Source organism: Ranitomeya variabilis, chromosome 3, assembly GCF_051348905.1.
Source record: "Ranitomeya variabilis isolate aRanVar5 chromosome 3, aRanVar5.hap1, whole genome shotgun sequence".
In the NCBI taxonomy this organism is placed as follows: Eukaryota; Metazoa; Chordata; class Amphibia; order Anura; family Dendrobatidae; genus Ranitomeya; species Ranitomeya variabilis.
Window position 1 is genome coordinate 195,794,497 of NC_135234.1, and position 23,683 is coordinate 195,818,179.

The window sequence follows — 23,683 nt, forward strand, 5'->3', positions numbered from 1 at the left end:
AAAAATATCGGATATCGCCGATACTGATACCCGATACCAATACAAGTCAATGGGACACAAATATCGGAAGTGATCCTGGATGGTTCGGTTCCCAGGGTCTGAAGGAGAGGAAACTCTCCTTCAGGCCCTGGGATCCATATTCATGTGTAAAATAAAGAATAAAAATAAAAAATAGGGATATACTCACCCTCGGACGAGCCCTGGTTGTAACCACTGCAACCGGCAGCCTCCGTTCCTAAGAATGAGCGAGTGAAGGACCTTCGATGACGTCGCGGCTTGTGATTGGTCGCGTGAGCAGTCACGTGAGCGGTTACGCGACCAATCACAAGACCGCGATGTCATCGCAGGTCCTTCACTCGCTCATTCTTAGGAACGGAGGCTGCCGGTTGCAGCGGTTACAACCAGGGCGCGTCCGAGGGTGAGTTTATCCCTATTTTTTATTTTTATTCTTTATTTTACACATGAATATGCATCCCGATTCCCGATATCGCAAAAATATCGGAACTCGGTATCGGAATTCCGATACCGCAAATATCGGCCGATACCCGATACTTGCGGTATCGGAATGCTCAACACTACATGTGAACCTTACGTACTGCAATGGTTTTTATGCATTTTTTCTAAGACTGAAAAATAAAGAAAAATTTCAAAAAAAATTTCAAAATATAAAACACTATATAAAAGTTTGAATCACTTTTTTCCCTAATGAAAATAAAAAAATAGACATTTTTGATATCATAATGACCCCAACAATATGATCTATCAAAATATTAAAACACCAAAAGAGAAAAATTATCAGAACTCTAGCTCTTCCTAACAAATGCAAGAAAAGACAGAACAAATGTCATATATATCTCAAAATGGTATAATTAAAAACATCCAAAAAACAGGAAAACTCAACTCATCCATAAGAATATCCACTGAACAGAGACTTGTAATGCAGCAAGAGATTGCAGAAACAAAAACTAAAATCAAGCATTAGGTCCTTCGATTAAAAGCCATAACTTTTTAATACAAAAATATATATATGAAAAAGAAATTACAACTTCACCTCCAAATAATATAGTTGCAACTTATTTTTCATATATATTTTTGTATAATAAAGATTTTGCTTTTAACAGAAGAACCTGATGCTCCACTAAAAACATAAGCTCAGAAAAAAGCAAAACAAAACTAAACCTGACACAGTAACATGGTCAAAATGTTTTAAAAAATCTAGGTCTCAGGAGTGGCAGTGCACTTGCTCGACATGCACTTCATTAATTCCCTATGTGACTGCTGAAGGCTGTGCTCTGCTTTTTCCGGTAGCCTCATAGTGAATGTCTGACCAGCTGTGCCTTTTAATAACTGGGATATTTCCCCATTGGGAATGCAAATTCCTCAATCTGTCAACCAGTGCAGGCCCCAACAGTTGGATACCCACTGATTAGCAAATAGTCACATTTAACAAGAAAACATTTTCATGATCATTTTTGTTTCTTCAAAATGTGAATTCATTGTGAAAGAGGCATAATTAACTCTTATTATGTACTTATCCTTTCAGATTAAACCACAGTAAAATCATACTTTTGGCTGCCCTCATCTCCCCCAAATACATACTGCTTTTGGTGTACATAACAATTTTACATGTCCAGGAAGTGTTCTGATTCTCAGACTCTGTAACTTGGCATGCTCTCTTTTTGTGAAGACAGTTTCTATTTTCAGTATTATAACTGCATTATAGGAGCTGGAACTCCCTTTCAATGACTTTTATGCATTTTTTTGCTCTTATCATTGTCCAATGGTTTAAAGAGATTGTCCTTTACTTCAATATTGTTTGGACGTGCAGTATCTGGCTGCAGCCACTATCTGTAGATGGAGTATCTCCATAATTTAGCACTTCCGGCCGCCACCAGAGCCGAGAACAACGGATTGGTGGGGGTGATGGATGTCGCACCCCCACCAATCAGAAATTAATGACCTATTGTAAGAATAGGTCATCAATGTTAATGTAGTTGACAACCTCTTTAACAGCCTTCCAATGAAAGTCCAGCAAGAACAGAGCAACAAAGCTCCACCTTCATTGTCTCAGCATCTTTTCTGATATCAGTGGATTGTTCTTGACAGCAGGCAGTGGGCAAACAAAAAAAAGTGGAAGGAGGAACCTAGTGGAGTGGACTAGAGTGATTTATTGGTGTTAGGACAACATAATGTGTATATAAAGTGATTTTTCGATTGCCTACGTAGCACATCATTGATCTATTGAGATCAAAGTGTCTAAAATGACAGTGATCGCTTAAGTAATAATTTTTCCCAATGTGCCATTTAGTAGTCCTCCTCTCCTACAGGAAACCATCATAAACAGTAACAGTCTTGGTGGATTATGTTACAGCTGCATCCCACTGTTGTCTCTATTTACTGCTGTTGGTAATTAAGTTTCAATTGTCATCACAATGATTTGTCAGTGGGTGTATTAATCAAAGCATACAAAATATTCCTGGATGTGTTAATCAATCCAAGAAACACCCTTGGCAATTCCTGGCAGCGGTTATTTTGTCTCTGCCTACTCTTGAAATGAGACATGACCTTTAGGTGGAAATATTGTATCATTGCATAGATAATGCTCAGCTTAAGGAGGGAATGCGGAAACGCTTTAAACTTAATGAGCTGTCAGTGAATTCTTTGTGCCCGTGTTTAATTGACATGATATACCAGAGAATAAACCGAATTTGAGGTATTCCCATGACAATATCTTGTCGCTCTGGATCGAATATTAATGGAATTTTCAAGCACAATGGAGACAAATTATTTTAATTGACTGTAGTAGTTGTGGTATGTAATTATTCTCATTATCTAAAAATAACATAAACATTCTATACCTGATTTGTAAAGGAGATAATTGCGCCATCTTATATTTACTACACAGCAGCATTGCAAATATGCTTTACTGTAGCAGGAAGTACTTTGTCAATAACATATAAATTGCTGTAATTAATCTATATTGGAGCTAATGCTTACCGAGATGGACTGGTCTGATTCATGGCCATATCATAAACCCATAGACAGTGTATTGTACATTAAAGGGGTAGTCCTGGTGTGAGACAAAAGTCTACAGTCACTTTCAGTCACTGTAGACTACTAAATCTTGGCAGTCTGTAATGTGCACACTGTCACGCTGTCAGTCATTGGTCCGCATTTATTCGATTTACATATTTGCTGTCACATGCCAACTAGACTGGTAGAATAGATGTGAGAAAAGCCTGATAAGATTAGTCGGCATGTGACTGCAAGTATGTGCTTTGCATATAAGCGGTAACATGGTCTTCAGTCTTAGAGTGACTGCAGACTTTCGTCCCATGCCCAGACAACTCCTTCTAGGTTAGAATACCTTTTTTTATATGTAACTAATGTAGCAGAATCCATTAGAATTGTTTTCCATGTACCTCGGTGTAGAATAAGAGGAACAAAAGCAAATTACAAAAATAGTTAATCCTGAAAAAAGTGTATCCTAATGGTAAGGACTGGAGGTAGTTGTATGCAGAAGAAGGTATTAATACAAAGAACAAGTATTTATCAATGGAGTAGCTGATATTAAACATGATTTAGTGTTTTCTAACTGATGCCCAGTTATTACTGAACATGTACTGGGATGGGTTTATGACAAAGGGCATGTTGTCATATTTCCAGAACACTGTTTTATGTCGTATCTGTGTCATAAGCATCTCTATTCTCCTGCTCATGAAACATTCATTCCAATACAATAGCTGCTGTAGACAAATGGTGGAAAATAAGGTGAATCCAACAGCAAATACTGTGCTCATTCATACTGTAACTCACCATTTGCTGCATTATTTAGCACCATACAAACAAATATTCTCAATACAGTAACAAAGGAAAGCTCCTGCTCCATCTTTAGAATGACTGGACTGAGCCAAAAAGCTTCTAGGGGATATAAAACGGGGCACGCTTTTATGTTTTTCCTGAAGCAGCACCACTCTTGTCTATAGGCTGTGAAAAATATTACAATTATTACAGTCCCTTAAACATTGATACATTTCTCATAAGCTAAGATCTAATAATGTAGTTGTAACATCTTTGCATTTGATATATCTTATTGGTTTCTTTCCACTATTCTTTTCTCACTTTAAAAAGTATAAAAAAACAACTCATTAAGAAAGATATTAGAATGGTTGAAGAATAAAAGTCTATTCAAAATTAAAATCAGAATTCTCCTTTTGTTACTGAAGCATTATTCAATATATCTTCAAACAGTAAATTTAAGGCCCCCATTCTCTCGATCAATGGAGTTCACTGTGGTGGGACCTATCTTATGAATAAGAGATAAGTTGGGATTTTGATACTATATCTTTTTAACAAGTAGCATATGTTTTAGGATATTTTGTGTTAGGGGTTGAGTTCCCGTCTCTGCACAGGAGGAATCTTGTGCCATCTCCGCTGCAGTCTCCCATTCTTCTCCTGCTTCAATGGAGCCTGCTCAGCGAAGGCGTCGGTCCCAGCGTCTCACTCAGTCTGATACTGTGCAAAGGGTTACTGCTGCCTTTCCAGCTTCTGCCATTGTAGCCAGTACTGGTCAGCAGCGAGCAGACATCTTTGGGACTAAGTCCCACTTTTCCCCTTCTGAGCATGCCCAGGGTAAGATCTCTCATTGGAGATCAAGGGTCACATGCTCAGGTACTGCAGCAACTCCCATTGATCCTATAGGAAGGTCCTGAAGTTGCTCAAGTTTTGTGGCAGCCTCCCATTGGTCCTTATGGGAAGGTCCTGAAGTTGCTGCAGCTATAAAAGGTTCGCATGACCACACGGCCATGTGCTAGTATCAATCTATGTTATGTGCTTTGCGCCAGTGTGGTCTTGTGTGCATGTATTTAGGGCCCTGGCTGAAATAAGCCTGTAGAATACCGGCACCTCTAGCGAGGAGTTTTGTGTGTATGTATTCAGGGTCCCGGCTGAAATAAGCCCCTAGTATACCGGCACCTCCGGTGAGGAGTTTGTATGTGTGCAAGACAACTGACTGCTATCAGCTTAGCAGTTAGCTGTGTACTCCTGTGAGTCTAACAGGGCACAGTGCTTTCTTTTGTCAGCGACTCTGTGAAGTAACAGAGTTCGCTTATACTGCCATATAGTGCCATTTGCTAGCAGCAGCTTCCTCCTGCACGGTGGACCCCGGGCTGCGAACGCACCAATTACTTCATCTATTTACTCGGTGCGTTCCGCTAGCCTAACAATTTGTGAAAAAAAGCACAAAATGGTGTTAAAAAATAATCACTTTAAGGCCACATTCACACGTTTAGTATATTACATTTGTATCTGTAAGCCAAAACCAGGAGTGGAAAAGTGTCAAAGAAACGAGTCACCACTTCTGTATTTATCACCCACTCCTGGTTTTGGTTTACAGGTATTGATATAAAATACTGACTAAATACTGATAGTGGGAACGTGGCCTTACTAAACATATGTTTGTAAATGCACATGATGATTAATGATTAATCTATACCTAATCTAATGGACTACAAATATAGTATTTTGAAACCTTGCTAATGAGGTTTTCCTACCATCGCAATGTTCTCTTAGCTAATTATCCACTTTTGAGAAGCATATAGATTGATTGACTGAAAAAAGAGGACAGCCCATCAATTGTAACCTATTACATTTTCTTACTATGTTCATTAAAGGGAACCTGTCACCCCCAAAATCGAGGGTGAGCTAAGCCCACCGGCATCAGGGGCTTATCTACAGCATTCTGTAATGCCGTAGATAAGCCCCCAATGTATCCTAAAAGATGAGAAAAAGAGGTTAGATTATACTCACCTGGGCGGGCGGTCCGATCCGGTGGGCATCGCAGTCCGGTCCGAGGCCTCCCATCTTCATAGGATGATGTCCTCTTCTGGTCTTCACCCTGCGGCTCCAGCGCAGGCATACATTGTCTGCCCTGTTGAGGGCAGAGCAAAGTACTGCAATTAGCAGGCACCGGGAAAGGCCAGAGAGGCCCGATTCCTGCGCACTGCAGTACTTTGCTCTGCCCTCAACAGGGAAGACAAAGTACACCTGCACCAGAGCCACAGCCTGAAGACCAGAAGAGGATGTCATCTGATGAAGATGGGAGGCCCTGGACCAGACCATGACACTCATCGGACCGGACTGGGACCGGGACCGCCCCTGGGTTAGTATAATCTAACCTCTTTTTCTCATCTTGCAGGATACATCAGGGGCTTATCTACAGCATTCCAGAATGCTGTAGATAAGCCCCTGATGCCGGTGGGCTTAGCTCACCCTCGATTTTGGGGGTGACAGGTTCCCTTTAAAGAGGCTGCTATATCCCATAGACAATAGATTGTTTTCAAATTCTGCAAAAATAAGTGGATTAAAATAAAAATCTTACTTTTGTGTTCAAAATATAGTCCCTATAAAAAATCATACCTATAGTGTTCTAATTGCTGCCTGTGTTCTGCAGAAATTAAATATTTAGCAAATATTCTAATTAGGGTTCTCGGTGCAACCTTGGTGTGGCTAAGAGACATTGTGCACTGTTGTCAATCACCATTTAGATAGGCAGGGTAAGCAAAGCCAACTGACAAAATGGTACTCTATACCTCTTTTGGCCACACCAAAGATGCACTGAGCACCCTAATTAGCATACTTGATTAAACTTCAGTTTCTGCAGAATGGAGCCAGTGACTAGAGAGGCAATTTTAATAGGGGCTATATCCCCTACAAGGTTATATGATTAGATAATATTGTCAGTTTGGACTGACAGACTTCCTTTAAGGTTAAGTTCACACAATGCGATTTTAATGAGTTATTAATGCTGCACATTTTCAGTGGAAAAAAAAACTCAACGTCTTTCAGTTCCAACAAAGTGGATGGGATACTATAGAAATCTCCTGGCCATTGTTTTTTTTTTACATTGTGTAAACTGACTTGTTATACATTTTTGAAATGCACACGTCAAGTTCTCTTCCGTGTACACTTAGTTTTACGTGCAAATTTTCCCCACAAAGTTGCATTAGATGTGGAAAATCCACAGGTAAAAAATGCATGTGATCCACTTATGACTGTGTTAATAAAGTTTTGTCAAAGCCGAATACCAGGAAGTGTCAAAAACAAAGCAGCTTTATTTAAAACATGACATACCAAAAAGAGACAAAAAATGTGATTAAAATCTATGTTGAAAACAACTCACTTAAAAACACAATGAAAAAATGGAAGTAACTTAATTTCCATAAAGGATTCAGAAATGATGCCAAAAATCTGCAAATCTAAAAACCCATCAAATACTCATTGTGGGAACGTAGCCTAAGTATCAGGAAAGCCACAGTAGTTTTTCATGTTTTTTCAGGTGCCCAAAATGGTATGAATGTTTGTGAATTGTTTTAGAAATACATCTATCACTTGTGAAGTACTGGTATGGAGCTGACATATCTGGATGAAATGGGAGGTAAAATGTGGTGGAAAAGCTGTTGATTAACAATGAGTAAATGTCAGCACTTACTAGGCGCATACATTTTAGGCAGACGGTATTAATATGTATAGCCTGGGCAGTCATTCTGCTCTAGTCTCATGTGAAATCTCATTCACAGGACAGGATGGTTCTTTCTCTGAACCATGTGTGCAGCAATAATGAAATCTATGACTGTAATTGAGCACTGGTCTTCCTTCTAAGAGAAAAGGCAGCGTTATCTGCTCAAGCACAGATGCCTTCATTACCCTTGTCTGTGTATTCTAAGCATAGTACTTTCCTTGAAAAGTTTCTCTGCCGGCAAACAGAATGAATTATTAGGCTGGTAATTATGAGGCAGAGAAATGGGATTTTTAACTATTTATTACATTGTCCTGTGCTGCTGGCTGACCTGAGTAGACATTAATTTCCTTATATGATTTTCTCAAGGTATATTTATCCCACAGAAAGAATAGATGTATGAACGTTTTCAAAAAGCTAAATTTACAAAATTTAAAAAAATGAAATAGAAAGATAACTGTATTGTGTGTTGTAGAAAGATGCAACATTCTTGTAATTTTTCTGCAGAATGTTAGGAGATGATTGATGAACCCAAATTAGGGGGATTAAGGCCGTGGACACAATGTTTAGAATAGTTTTCTTTAGGGCTCATTCAGATGTCTGTGCAAATCGGTCCGAGATCAGACCACAATGCATGGACTGGCTGCGGCTCTCCCAACGTGAGCGGGACAGTCTCATTAATAAATGGAGCAGTCAGGCTTGGGTCATGAGACCCGTGGCCAGTCTGTGCACTACGGTCCGATCTTGGATCGATGTGCATGGATGAGTGAATGTACTTTACAAGGAGTAATAAAGGAATACTGCCATGCAGTGGTCTCATCATATTGCTCATATAAAGCCATACAGTTCCCAAATAATCGCAAAGCTTAGCTATGATGATGTTTGGAAAACTCATGGATGCACCTAAATGTTTCAGGCTCCAATTTTTCATAGTATTAGCGAGGCCTGAAAATGTTAGATTGGTTGGTATTTTGGGGGGTTCACCTAATTGGTGTAGTATGCTATCTTTTCTATTTTTTGCAGTTTTGAATGTATTGATATTCTTCAACTGCCAACAAATTCCTGAATTTCAGATACTGAACAGGACTGGCTTTAATTACAAATGAAATTACTTTTACAATTTACTGCAGATGAGAAGATATGAAAGAATTACAATAACAGTGCTTTGTATATGTGAGACCTTTAATAGCTATGTTGCAGCAGGCCACCTTTCTACTTTTGGTTTACTCTACTCTTCTATGTTTACTCATATCATCATTGGTCCTTTAAAGGAAACCTGTCGCCCGCAGGCCAGCATCTTTCAGCCCTGTTACAGCATTCTAGAATGCTGTGTATATGTTCTCAATACAAGGCACAAAAAATAGCTTTTATTATATTCACCTACAACGCTGTCTGATTCGATGGCGTCTTTGATCTGGTGCCTCCTCTTTTGCTGTCGCCATTCTCCTTCCTGCTTTGTGTGGATGACACGTCCTATGTCATCCACACAGTGTCCTCTATCAAGCTCCTGTGCAGGCACATTTTTCTGCCCTGCAAAGGACAGAGCAAAGTACTGTTCTGCCCATGTGGTAAAGGTAAAGGCCAAACAGTGCTGGCACATGAGCATTACAATACTTTTCTCTTCCCTCGGCAGGGCAGAGAAGTGCACCTGCACAGGAGAGTGATGAAGGACACCGTGTGGATGATATAGGACATGTCATCCACATGAAGCAGAGAAGAGACATGGCAATCTCAAGAAGAGAGTATGAGCCAAATCAAGACCAGAGACACTCATTAGACCGGACCACTTCACAGTTCAGAATAATAAAAGCTATTTTTTGCGTCTTGCAGAGCACATTGGAAACATATATTTTAGAATGCTGTAACAGAGGTCTTACAGGTGCTGGCTGTAGTATATATGGGGGAAAACTTGGTGGCAGGTTAATTTTAAGTAAAGTAGGGAATTTGCCCATGTTTGCCTTGTGCCAATGAAACATGTGTACTACAGTCCAAGAGAACAATGTAACAAAACTACTGTATTTTTGTCATGAAAGATTTACTGAATCCCTGTTCATCTTACTGACTGTGGTTTACCAAAAGAAGAAACTTTCTCACTTCCAAAAGAAGTAGTTCTATGAAGTAGCATAGTACTACAAAACTGATATACTTTCAGTATCTGAAAAGCTATAAGGAATGTATATCTTGTAGGCCTTGTTCATATCTGTGTGGGAGAAATCATCACAAATTCTGCTAAGAGTCCCTGAGAAATTAATGTAGCATGCTGCACGATTTTGTCTGGTAATATGATGGCCATCATGAATAAAATCACACAGACCCCATTATAGTGATCTCATACTGTTTGTGTCTGCCATGTGCAGGTTTCTGTACTGCTTAATATTTCCCTTCCTAAAAGAATCAGATCTCAACATCAGAGATGAAGAAAATTCTTTATGTAAAAAAAAGTTTTCTTCTTTGCTGAGATCTCGATACAGTATATAGACCTCAAAAACAGTAGTATAAGCAAGTCAGCCAATGTCACTGCTATTGTATTTACAGAAAGATGATAAATTAGCACGAAAATGTAAATTTATCCTATTTTACTTACAACTAATGCTATTTAAACAAAATTTAATTTTTCTCTCTTTTACCCTTGCAATCGATATTCATTGAATAACATTGCAGGACAAGGTGAGTTTTCACTTTCCCCATTGTTGCACTTGATCATACCTCTATTAGTACAACACACCACCAGAAAATTAGAGCTAAAAAACTATCATAAAAGTGAAACCCAAGGAGATCCTTTAGATTTTTACTCTTTGTTCCAGTCACAAAGGGAAAATTAGATTAGTGGCCAATGAGAAATCATTTTTGAAAATGGGCCAGCATTTCATCAATATGCGTCTCATATGTACCAGTGGCTACTGTATATAGAGATTAAATGGATTTTACCATTTCTCAATTTGTCCTTTTTTGATGGTTATAATAAATTCTCTCTTCTTGTAGTTTAAGCTCCTATATCATGACTGTGGACCCTATCACAGAACCACAGCCTAACGTTCACGTCTTGCATCAGATTTGCCTCATCCTGAGTAAAAGAACAACCAAGTCAGCTTTTATGAACCTATATTTTGTAAAATACTGTTTAAACAATTATATGAGCAATATGTTGCACATGGACGATCAATTTCAGTATTATATCATATGAATTGTTAAATTGTGGTTAATGCGGCGTTGGGGTCTTGAGTTCAAACTCTCCAAGAGCAACATCTGCGAGGAGTTTTCATGTTCTCCTCATATATGGGTGGATTCCCTTAGGGTAGTTCAGTTTCCTATTACACCCCAAATACATACTGATGGGGAATTTAGATTGGGAGCTCAGTAGAGGTCAGTGATGATGATGTCTGTAAAGCACTGCAGAATATAATGGTGCTATTCAAGTGAGTAAAGTAAAACATAAAAAATAAATAAATGCAGGTATTATATTAATTTTGTCCTGCTGCTCTGATTTTGAACATTTCCTTATATAGAATCCGTCAGCTGTTTTTTTTTGCTATGTAATCTGACAGCATGCTGTAGGGATTAAAGCACAGATTGCAGCAATGCCTCTATTACCAAACTCTAAGATTTTGTTGATTGTTTTGGCAGCAGTAGCTTATTATTGCTGGGACACAGCTGGCATGCCTCTTGGTCCAGCAACGCCCCCTCCTGTGATAGGCACCTCACTGTCTATGGTCTTTGTACACAGAGATGATGGTGTGGGCGGAGTTAGCTTTCTCAGCTCTGCTTCATTGTTAAATCTAAAAACTATGATTGTGTGAGAATGGCTCTGCCCAGTAATCTAGGTGACACATCATTGGATTCAGCTTCTCCTTGCCTACATCAGGCTGCTCTCAGATAAGGTAGTAAAATCCTGCTGACAGATTCCCTTTAAAAACATCTGTATAACTTTATGAACTGTTCTCTTAATATTGCTTAATAAAGATTTAGGCCCCAATTCTTCAAAAGAGTTTTTCCAAAATAGGAGGTTTTATTCCCCACTTTACAGGTCTTCCTTATATGCTGTCTAATTATTGATTTTCATATATAGGTATTTTTTGGTTGCCATTATTGTTGTGGTGTATAGCATATATATTAATATTTGTATTTTGGGCTGTCTTTCATGAGTATTCACCATGGCACTAGTGGTGTGGTTGTTATATTTTAATATGCTTTTATTCTAGTGTATGTGTCTCTCTTTTCAATAAACTTTTTGTATTTGTTGCTACTCAGCTTGTATTTTTTTGGGTGGGCGCTCCATTTGCGTGTCGGCTTTTCTTGGTTGCTCCATTATGTCCTTTTGGCTATGCATGGTGCTGCACCCCTTTATAGATCTACTATTAGCATAACATTGCATTTGCCCAGCTGTGGTGCTCCCTATTTTTCTATGAATCATAAGTGTCTGGCTCCACCATGCCCCCTCATCAAGATCAGTGAGAAAATCTATAGTCTTGTTGAATCAGGGCCTTAGTTCTTAACAATTTTGAGATTGTTTTGTAGCTTTCATTTTCTAATGGCACAGTACACTACAGTAGAACCGCTGTCAGGACTATTGGTTGATTACAAATAAGAAGACAATTTGATATATGCAATCTCCTATGTGTGGTGCTTGATGAACATGTTTCAATTATACCTCTATTAGGTATTATTTTTAGCAGCCAGTTTTCATACCCGATACATTTTAAGTTGAGCAATGAGTCAACTGGAGATTGGATGTCCATCAGTTGTCTCTCGCGATCTCTAATAGAGATTTATATACATTAATTGTCTCTGACAAAAAAAGTTTTTGGTGAGTTTTTGACGTTGCACATTTTCGATCCGCACAAAGAAACGCAGCATCAAGCAGACAGATCAAGCAAAGTGGATGGAATTTATAGAAGTCATATTCCCAATTATTTGTTTTTACGGAGTGTAACTTGCCCTGCAGTGCGCTTTTTGAAATCTGCAGCATGTCAGTTTCTCTTATCAAAAACAAACCAGCTTTACTTGAAACATTGTTTACAAAAAAAAGACAAGAAACCGCATTATCAAAAACGTTATTAAAATGCATGTTAAAAAAATCCGCTAAAAAACATTGCTATGTCATATTTTAAATTAAGCTGCTTTGTTTTTGATGCTTCCAGGCATTTGGCTTTGACAAAACTTTAATGATACAGTCATACATGTACTAAATGTTTTTTTAGTGCATCTCCACAGTGAAAATTCACTAAAAACACATATGCATTTTTGACCTGCTGCTTTTCGCATCTATTGCTATTCTATGGGGAAAATCCACACATAAAACTCAGCATACCCACAAGAGAAATCAACACATTGTAGATTTCAAATACTCCCTGATGTGTAAAAAAAAAAAAAGCACAGTGGGCATGATATTTTTATAAATTACATCAATTTACTGTAAAATGCTGCATTTTTGCACAGTAAAAATATGCAGCATCAAAAACTCATGCTGAGAGCTTACAGGGGTATTCCCATCTCCAAGATCCAATTCCAATATGTATGAGATGGAATAAGAATAATAATATTAGCAAATACCTCCAATTCGAAATGTAGTACAGTTCTTCTGATTCACAATGTTGCTTACCTCATGTGCAGGGCATTGCAGTAGCTTAGGTATCCATGGTTATGACCGCTAACAACTAAATAACTGTCAATATATAAACGGTTGTAATCATGGATACCTAAGCTACTGCAATGCCTGCATATGAGGTAAGCGACATTGAGAATCAGAAGAACTATACTACATTTCTAACTTGAGGTATTTGATAATATTATTATTACACCTACTACATATTGGGATATGATCTTAGAGATGGGAATACCCCTTTAACTTTAAGGATGATCTGTAATTTATGAAGGCAAACAGCAATACTGCTGAGTAGGTGAGGCAATAAACAGAAACCATTGAAATCAATGGGATTTCTTGACTTCTTTTAGAGCAAGATATATTTTAAGGCTGTGTGCCCACTCTGAGTTTTTGTGAGTTTTTGGCACTGTGAATTTACTCTGCCCCAAACACGCAGCGTCTTACATTTACAGCAAAATGGTGAGTAATTCAAATTTGCAGCATATCAATTTCTCTTGCGATTACACTGAGTTCTATGTCCATACTTCGCCTCAGATTTGCATGAGATGAAGAAAATCTCTTGTAAAAAATATACATGCGCTTTTAGTGCGTTTCCGCCTGCAGAAACGCATCAAAAACGCAATTAATCTGCACATGACTGTTCAATAATGGTTTGTCAAAGCCAAATACCAGGAAACGAAGCAGCTATGTTAAAAACTTGACATAACAAGAAGAGACAAAAAACAGCATCAAAAAATGCAAAGAAAAAAACAAAAAACAGCACTTCAAACTTAATGAAAAAACGAAAGTGACCTAATTTACTTAATGCCGATGAAAATCTGCTAAATCAAAAAACTCATTTGTGTGAATGTAGCCTTATAGCCATTCAGTAGAGTCTTTAATGATCCCCTCCACTCCCGCTATAAGAATCTTCACATAAAATACCTAAAATAGAAAAAACTTTAACTCATTGCAAAAATCAATGTTCTACACAAGTAGAAGCACAATGTACAACAAAGAGGAAAACTTCTCCCCTTATTAATAAGAAAGTCAGATGATACCTTTGAAGCCATACAAGGTTATTAACGTGGAGTTAATATACCAGATAACATGTTGCATAAATTAGCCATGGCAGGAATTGATGCTTTTTATAGCAGATTTTATGTCTTTTATAACAGCTCCCATCCGATAAGATGAGAACATGGTAACATATGCCTTATAATAACATTAAACTCTAATCCCAAATCTTGTCTTGTATATTCCCAACTAGAGCATAACTCAAGTCAACATCTTACAAGTGAAGTATTTTTTATTTAAAAGAAGAATAACAAGAATCACCTACAACTCCTCATCCACTGCTGCAAGAAGAAAGCATGACAGGTAAAGCCTCTAGACACACATGCCATGAGAGTTAGTGGTGCGGAGCTCGCAAAAGCCAAAATACTGAGAAATAAGAGGATTACATCAGATGTTGGCACATCGGAACGCTATATATGTTCTTGTATTTTGAAAAGAAGTTTTCTAAACAGGGCTTACCATGCAGTGTATTGTCTCTGCCTGTTCCTCCTCTGTCTTCTGCCAGCTCTGCTCACAATTAACCGAGCAAGCAATGTATTTGCTTGTTTCTATGGAGTTCTGCGGCGTCTTGACTATGTATGAGGGAAGTACAGCTGCGCTGAGACGTGGCCACAAGTGAGCAAAAGTCCCTCACAATCTAATCAGATGACTGCAATGATATTGGATTGTGGCGGAGAATTTCAATCAAGCTTTCTGTGTGATCCCTATCTCTTGACAAGTGTAAAGGTGATGATAAACGCGTATTTGTGACAGAAGAGAAGTTGAGATGTTCAATATTTTGACAAATCTATTCTTTGTACTTTTGCATTACAATTGCCAGAGCACATTGGATCTCCTCGCTGAAACCACAGACCCCACACTGCTCAGCATCAATATTGTCAAATGTTATTCTACTACAGGGATTGACAGGAGGAAAGTATTTCCTTCCTTTCATTGAAATTGCCTTAACCTGTCTCCCTACCCTACTTGTTTTGTATAGCAGACGCTCGTATCTCCCATGAAATAACAATCCTTTAATATCTTCTAAATTCAACTCACACAAGAAAAAAATTAATGTCTAAACCCACGCAACGGTCTTTATCATACACAACAAAGACTCCCGGTAAAGGCAAAATGTTGCAGTTCTTTATATGTAGGATCATTGAATAAGCACTGCATTTCTTGGTCTATTTAAATGCTGCCTCGCTAGGTTATAATGATGTGACAATATTTTTTTTCTTTAACTGATATGTAACCTGTAAAAAATGTAAAGTGGATAAGTTACATCTACTAAAAAGTAAAAAAGTTAAGGCCCCATCTCCATAACATCACCAAAATCCACCGAATTTGACAGGTTCAGTCTAATGTGTATGGCGGACTCCCACTTGTCCCTTGACAGATGATGTACAGAAGAATAACCATGTCCAATTTTGGACTGACAATTCTTTTGTTCTCTAATGGATAAACTGCTGAAAAAATGTCTGGCCGTGGCTCTCTCATGGGGAACATATGAACACATGGCAATACTTGGCCAGCTGTGCACTACTGCGTATAGGAGGGATCGGTAAAATGGCGGTCACCTAAAAAATTGGCTGAACCATTGTTCTTTACAATAATCTTTTCTTTCCCTTGTTGCTTGTTTCTATTTATCATTTCTTTTTTTAGCTTATATTAAACTGAACTCCATCTAACACATCATGAACAAGCAAGCTAATACAGTTGAACATGTCCGTATCATATTAAAGGGTTGTTCTCATTATTCACCTTTAGGAACTTTACTGATTGCCATGTGGTGGTGCTCTCCTCAAGACTGACAGCTCAGTCCAATAGCATGGTTGCACCAATGACTCGATCTGATCTTTTCAATGTTGCAACAACAAAGGGGGAGTGCAGCAGCCCCAAGGCTGGTGGGATCATGTGCTCCAGTGATCCAGCCATCTTTTGATCAGCACTTTGAAGCTCTTGTCAAAACAGCTTGTAAGCATTGTGCATCCATGGCCACCACTGCCACAGGTAGGCTACTAAGTTGTTTATTTTTCAAGCAATTTAGTAATGTAACAATTAGTGATGTTAGGTTGATACCTTTCCTTTTGTAATTGTCACAGTGTAATATTTCACTTTTATGCTACATAAAGTACTATGGAAACTGATTGTGTTTTATCAATACCAATCTTAAAAATCCTTATAATGGTTAAAAGGAACCAGTCATGTCCCCAAGCACTACTGCAAATATAGAGTTAGTGTAGTAACAGAAGAACAAAACTGAAGTAATAGACAGATCCATCAAATGATAGACGCAGAAAGTGACAGTCAAAAACAATTGAGTATAATATGGTCCGTTGGGTTTCCTTTAGGTTTTCCATCATTTTAATGCTGCCCTTTTTCTTCCATTTAAATTACAGAGCCTGTGACAGTGAGAAAAACTCTCAGCAAACAGAGAGGGATTCATTCAAGGGTCATGGAAAGTTGTATGCAAGGGGATGTAAGCATCAGACCTTTCATTGTGAGTGAGTAGTATCCCATCAGAAGTGAACATGAAAATCCTACATTACCAGAAATGCATACGTTGTATCAAATGTAATGATTTTAGGCATCATTTTTTTTAGCTATGTGTCTTAATCTTCAATATTTTATCTGGCACTGAAGAATATTTAAGAAGGTCATTGGAAGCCTAGTACTGAAAGATTAGTGCGCATAAGTGATGACAAGTGACTTCCATGCTATGTACCATTAGTGAGACCACTGATCTGGTCACACACGAAGGAAAGCTGAAATGACCTGTGACTTTAGTTAGTCATTCAGAAAGTGAGTATATGTGTTATTTCAATGACACCTTTCCCTAACCTAGAACTGAAGGTGAACTAGAAAAAAAATTCATACATTTTACATTTTCTTGATATCACAGATGAATTTGCAAAAAGAATGGATTCTTACCCACGGGATACATGCTGTATAACTCACCTCATCATATCGGCATACATAGGTTTGGTCAGACTGAGACACATTTAAGTATATTTCACATGTATTGTTTAATATTTCACAAATGAAGTTTATACTTTCAGTACCAGTCATTATCGTAGTCTATGGAGAGGGTCAAATGAGCATATGCAGGAAATGTATTCTCTTCTCCAGGAATCATTGAAATTCATTTAGTAAAGCAGATTTATAATACCTCCATGAGCTGCTCTTGGGCCACATCTCATTAAATGACTGGAAGACTGCATGTTTTGCCTACCAATGAAATAGCAAGGGTTGTTCATAAATTGATTTTTGTCATTTTATTTTCTTCAAAGTTCTATAAAGACAGCCTCAAAAAGAATAATTTTAGACAGATTTATTACTGTACTTTCAATTTGTATATGCATATATACCTCGTGCAGCAAATAATGGGTAATGTTTCAGATCTTCACAAAGGAGAACACATATTGCATTTTCATCAGGCTTTTGGGGTAAATTTATATAAATAGTGGTTCTTTGATTTGAAATAAGTTCATCAAAGTATATGCAGCTTTTTAAAGTTGTCTTTTATTTTTAATTTATTGTATTTTCAAATTTTTATGTCAATATGGATTTCCCACGGTTCAGACTAAATTCATCAAACGTGACTTTTTAAAAATTTGCTAAATATTTGTTACCCCTTGAAATGATATTTATTTGTATGATAGACATTAGTAAATGAAATACTATTATTTACTGTTCACAGAATTCATGAACCCTGTGCGTCAGATTGAAGTATATGAAAAAGAAAGTAAATAAATAACACAGAAAAAAAAGATTAAAGTGACTTTAAAATAATGTAATTGATAAATTGGGCGTTTTTGCATAATCTAAATTTGCATACATCTAAATTTTTGTACAAATTTCTACCATTAACAACTTTTTACTTTTTACATCACAGCACACCAACATCACTCATTTTAACCCCTTCCTGGTACATTGTATCTTATTTAGTCATTCAGCGGTTATATAAAACTGGTTCAGAAGCTCTACACAGCATATGGGCTGGCTGTGTTATACAGCCAGCATCTGTCTCTAATACAGCAGGCACTAGCTACGATCACGACAGTCTAACTACATAAAAGCCAATGGTAATCTCCTGCAATGCCATCTTGGTAATCCTATAACACTTAGCCTGTTGTGATTTTGCTTTTTGCTCCCTCTAGTGGTCATTAGTGATTTGACTCTGGAGCTTCTGTCTTTTCCTATATCCTCACCTGGGCCGTTAGTTCAGGGGCGTTGCTATATAAGCTCCCTGGACCTTCAGTTCAATGCCTGGCATCGTGGAAATCAGAGCTAATCTGTTGTGCTCTTGTCCTATGATCCTGGTTCCTGTATTTCAAGCTAAGTCTGCTTCCTTGCTTTTTGCTTTTGTTTAGTTTGGTATTTTTGTCCAGCTTGTTCCAATCTGTATCCTGACCTTTGCTGGAAGCTCTAGGGGGCTGGTGTTCTCCCCCCGGACCGTTAGACGGTTCGGGGGTTCTTGAATCTCCAGCGTGGATTTTTATAGGGTTTTTGTTGACCAGATAAGTTATCTTGCTATATTCTGCTATTAGTAAGCTGGCCTCTCTTTGCTGAACCTGGTTCATTTCTGTGTTTGTCATTTCCTCTTACCTCACCGTTATTATTTGTGGGGGGCTTGTATCTTGCTTTGGGGTCCCTTTCTCTGGAGGCAAGAGAGGTCTTTGTTTTCTTCTCCTAGGGGTAGTTAGATTCTCCGGCTGGCGCGAGTCATCTAGCGATCACCGTAGGCATGATCCCCGGCTACTTCTAGTGTTGGCGTTAGGAGTAGCTATTTGGTCAACCCAGTTACCACAGCCCTATGAGCTGGATTTTTGAATCTCGCAGACTTACACGTTCCTCTGAGACCCTGTCCACTGGGGTCATAACAGTATGCCAGGCCAGTATTAAATGTTTAATGCATTGCAGAAGTGGGATTATAAGAAAGAAAATTTTGAGTTTTTTTTTCCCTCTCTCATTTTTTTTTTCTTTTCCCCTTTACCTCAGAGTGGCTTAAGCTTGCTGCAGACATGAATGTCCAGACCTTGATTACAAGTGTGGACCAGCTTGCTGCTCGTGTGCAGGGTATACAAGATTATGTTACCAGAAATCCTAGGTCTGAACCCAAGATTCCGATTCCTGAACTGTTTTCAGGAGACCGATTTAAGTTTAGGAATTTCAGGAATAATTGTAAATTGTTTTTGTCCCTGAAACCTTGTTCGTCTGGAGACTCTGCTCAACAAGTAAAAATTGTTATTTCATTCTTACGGGGTGACCCTCAAGATTGGGCTTTTTCGTTGGCGCCAGGAGATCCGGCATTGGCTGATATTGATGCGTTTTTTCTGGCGCTCGGTTTACTTTATGAGGAACCCAATCTTGAGATTCAGGCAGAGAAAGCCTTGCTGGCTATGTCTCAGGGCCAGGACGAGGCTGAGGTGTATTGCCAAAAATTTCGGAAATGGTCCGTGCTGACACATTGGAACGAGTGTGCACTGGCCGCTAATTTTAGAAATGGCCTTTCTGAGGCCATTAAGAATGTTATGGTGGGTTTTCCCATTCCCACAGGTCTGAATGATACCATGTCCCTGGCTATTCAAATTGACCGGCGGTTGCGGGAGCGCAAAACCGCAAATTCCCTCATGTTGTTGTCTGAACAGACACCTGATGTGATGCAATGTGATAGAAAAACCGCAAATTCCCTCATGGTGTTGTCTGAACGGACACCTGATTTGATGCAATGTGATAGAATCCTGACTAGAAATGAGAGGAAAATTCATAGACGCCGGAATGGCTTGTGCTACTACTGTGGTGATTCTACACATGTTATCTCAGCATGCTCTAAACGTATATCTAAGGTTGTTAGTCCTGTCACCGTTGGTAATTTGCATCCTAAGTTTATTCTGTCTGTAACTTTGATTTGCTCACTGTCATCTTATCCTGTCATGGCGTTTGTAGATTCAGGTGCTGCCCTGAGTCTTATGGATCTCTCATTTGCTAAGCGCTGTGGTTTTATTCTTGAACCATTAGAAAATCCTATCCCTCTTAGGGGTATTGATGCTACGCCATTAGCAGAAAATAAACCGCAGTATTGGACACAGGTTACCATGTGCATGACTCCTGAACACCGCGAGGTGATACGTTTTCTCGTTCTACATAAAATGCATGATTTGGTTGTTTTGGGGCTGCCATGGTTACAGACCCATAATCCAGTCCTTGACTGGAAGGCTATGTCAGTGTCTAGTTGGGGCTGTCGTGGTATTCATGAGGATTCCCTGCCTGTGTCTATTGCTTCTTCTACGCTTTCGGAAGTTCCGGAGTATTTGTCTGATTATCAGGATGTCTTTAGCGAGTCCAGGTCCAGTGCATTGCCTCCTCATAGGGAATGTGACTGTGCAATAGATTTGATTCCAGGCAGTAAATTTCCTAAGGGAAGACTGTTTAATCTGTCGATACCTGAACATACCGCTATGCGTTCATATATCAAGGAGTCTCTGGAGAAAGGACACATCCGTCCGTCTTCTTCCCCTCTTGGTGCGGGATTCTATTTTGTGGCTAAAAAGGACGGATCTTTGAGGCCTTGTATTGACTATCGGCTTTTAAATAAGATCACTGTCAAATTTCAGTATCCTTTGCCGCTGTTGTCTGACTTGTTTGCCCGGATTAAAGGTGCCAAGTGGTTTACCAAGATAGACCTTCGTGGTGCGTACAACCTTGTGCGCATTAAGCAAGGGGATGAATGGAAAACCGCATTCAATACGCCCGAAGGTCATTTTGAGTACTTGGTGATGCCTTTTGGGCTCTCTAATGCCCCTTCAGTTTTTCAGTCCTTTATGCATGACATTTTCCGGAACTATCTGGATAAATTTTTGATCGTTTATCTGGATGATATTCTGGTTTTTTCTGATAATTGGGACTCGCATGTGGAGCAGGTCAGGATGGTCTTTAAAATTTTGCGTGAAAATTCTTTGTTTGTCAAGGGCTCAAAGTGTCTTTTTGGTGTACAGAAGGTTCCCTTTTTGGGGTTCATTTTTTCCCCTTCTGCTGTGGAGATGGACCCAGTCAAGGTCCGAGCTATTCTTGATTGGACTCAGCCCTCGTCAGTTAAGAGTCTTCAGAAGTTCATGGGTTTCGCTAACTTCTACCGTCGTTTTATCGCTAACTTTTCTAGCATTGTGAAACCTTTGACGGATATGACCAAGAAGGGCTCCGATGTGGTTAATTGGGCTCCTGCTGCCGTGGAGGCTTTCCAGGAGTTGAAACGTCGGTTTACTTCGGCGCCTGTTTTGTGCCAGCCTGATGTCTCGCTTCCCTTTCAGGTTGAGGTGGATGCTTCAGAGATTGGAGCAGGGGCCGTTTTGTCGCAGAGAGGCCCTGGTTGCTCTGTTATGAGACCTTGCACCTTTTTCTCTAGGAAGTTTTCGCCTGCGGAGCGAAATTATGATGTGGGCAATCGGGAGTTGTTGGCCATGAAATGGGCATTTGAGGAGTGGCGTCATTGGCTCGAGGGTGCTAAGCATCGTGTGGTGGTCTTGACTGATCACAAAAATCTGATGTATCTCGAGTCTGCTAAATGCCTGAATCCTAGACAGGCCCGCTGGTCATTGTTTTTCTCCCATTTTGACTTTGTTGTCTCGTATTTACCAGGTTCAAAAAATGTGAAGGCCGATGCTCTTTCCAGGAGCTTTGTGCCTGATGCTCCTGGAGTCGCTGAACCTGTTGGTATTCTTAAGGATGGTATTATCTTGTCAGCTATTTCTCCAGATCTGCGACGTGTGTTGCAGAGATTTCAGGCTGATAGGCCTGATTCTTGTCCACCTGACAGACTGTTTGTGCCTGATAAGTGGACCAGCAGAGTCATTTCCGAGGTTCATTCCTCGGTGTTGGCAGGTCACCCAGGAATTTTTGGCACCAGAGATCTGGTGGCCAGATCCTTTTGGTGGCCTTCCTTGTCTAGGGATGTGCGGTCATTTGTACAGTCCTGTGGGACTTGTGCTCGAGCTAAGCCTTGCTGTTCTCGTGCCAGCGGGTTGCTCTTGCCCTTGCCTGTCCCTAAGAGACCTTGGACACATATCTCCATGGATTTCATTTCTGATCTTCCGGTGTCTCAAGGCATGTCTGTTATCTGGGTGATATGTGATCGCTTCTCCAAGATGGTCCATTTGGTTCCTTTGCCTAAGCTGCCTTCCTCTTCCGATCTGGTTCCTGTGTTTTTCCAGAACGTGGTTCGTTTGCACGGCATCCCTGAGAATATTGTGTCAGACAGAGGATCCCAGTTCGTTTCCAGATTCTGGCGATCCTTTTGTAGTAGGATGGGCATTGACTTGTCGTTTTCGTCTGCTTTCCATCCTCAGACTAATGGACAGACGGAGCGAACTAATCAGACTTTGGAGGCTTATTTGAGGTGTTTTGTCTCTGCTGATCAGGACGATTGGGTGACCTTCTTGCCGTTGGCTGAGTTTGCCCTTAATAATCGGGCTAGTTCCGCCACCTTGGTTTCGCCATTTTTCTGCAACTCTGGTTTCCACCCTCGTTTTTCTTCGGGTCATGTGGAACCTTCTGACTGCCCTGGGGTGGATTCTGTGGTGGATAGGTTGCAGCGGATCTGGAATCTTGTGGTGGACAACTTGAAGTTGTCACAGGAGAGGGCTCAGCGCTTTGCCAACCGCCGCCGTGGTGTGGGTCCCCGACTACGTGTTGGGGATTTGGTGTGGCTTTCTTCCCGCTTTGTTCCTATGAAGGTTTCCTCTCCCAAATTTAAACCTCGTTTTATTGGTCCTTACAAGATATTGGAAATCCTTAATCCTGTATCCTTTCGCCTGGATCTTCCTGTGTCGTTTGCTATCCACAACGTGTTTCATAGGTCCTTGTTGCGGCGGTACGTTGTGCCTGTGGTTCCTTCTGCTGAGCCTCCTGCTCCGGTGTTGGTTGAGGGCGAGTTGGAGTACGTGGTGGAGAAGATCTTGGATTCTCGTCTCTCCAGGCGGAGGCTTCAGTACCTGGTCAAGTGGAAGGGCTATGGTCAGGAAGATAATTCCTGGGTGGTCGCCTCTGATGTTCATGCGGCCGATTTAGTTCGTGCCTTTCACGCCGCTCGTCCTGATCGCCCTGGTGGTCGTGGTGAGGGTTCGGTGACCCCTCACTAAGGGGGGGGTACTGTTGTGATTTTGCTTTTTGCTCCCTCTAGTGGTCATTAGTGATTTGACTCTGGAGCTTCTGTCTTTTCCTATATCCTCACCTGGGCCGTTAGTTCAGGGGCGTTGCTATATAAGCTCCCTGGACCTTCAGTTCAATGCCTGGCATCGTGGAAATCAGAGCTAATCTGTTGTGCTCTTGTCCTATGATCCTGGTTCCTGTATTTCAAGCTAAGTCTGCTTCCTTGCTTTTTGCTTTTGTTTAGTTTGGTATTTTTGTCCAGCTTGTTCCAATCTGTATCCTGACCTTTGCTGGAAGCTCTAGGGGGCTGGTGTTCTCCCCCCGGACCGTTAGACGGTTCGGGGGTTCTTGAATCTCCAGCGTGGATTTTTATAGGGTTT

At 39.9% G+C, this 23,683-nt stretch overlaps 1 protein-coding gene across 3 annotated transcripts in view; it reads right to left on the minus strand.

The window, feature by feature from the left end:
* Positions 1-23,683, minus strand: part of SYT6 (synaptotagmin 6) — an 827,254-nt gene that overhangs the window by 729,246 nt on the left and 74,325 nt on the right. The window contains exon 1 of one of the 3 annotated variants that reach the window (XM_077294960.1): positions 17,115-17,280. The exons of the other annotated variants lie outside the window; for them this stretch is intronic. Coding sequence (XP_077151075.1) covers positions 17,115-17,158 — 44 coding nt within the window. The 5' untranslated portion in view covers positions 17,159-17,280. Of the gene's footprint in view, positions 1-17,114; positions 17,281-23,683 lie in introns of those variants that run through there. 3 annotated transcript variants of the gene reach the window in all.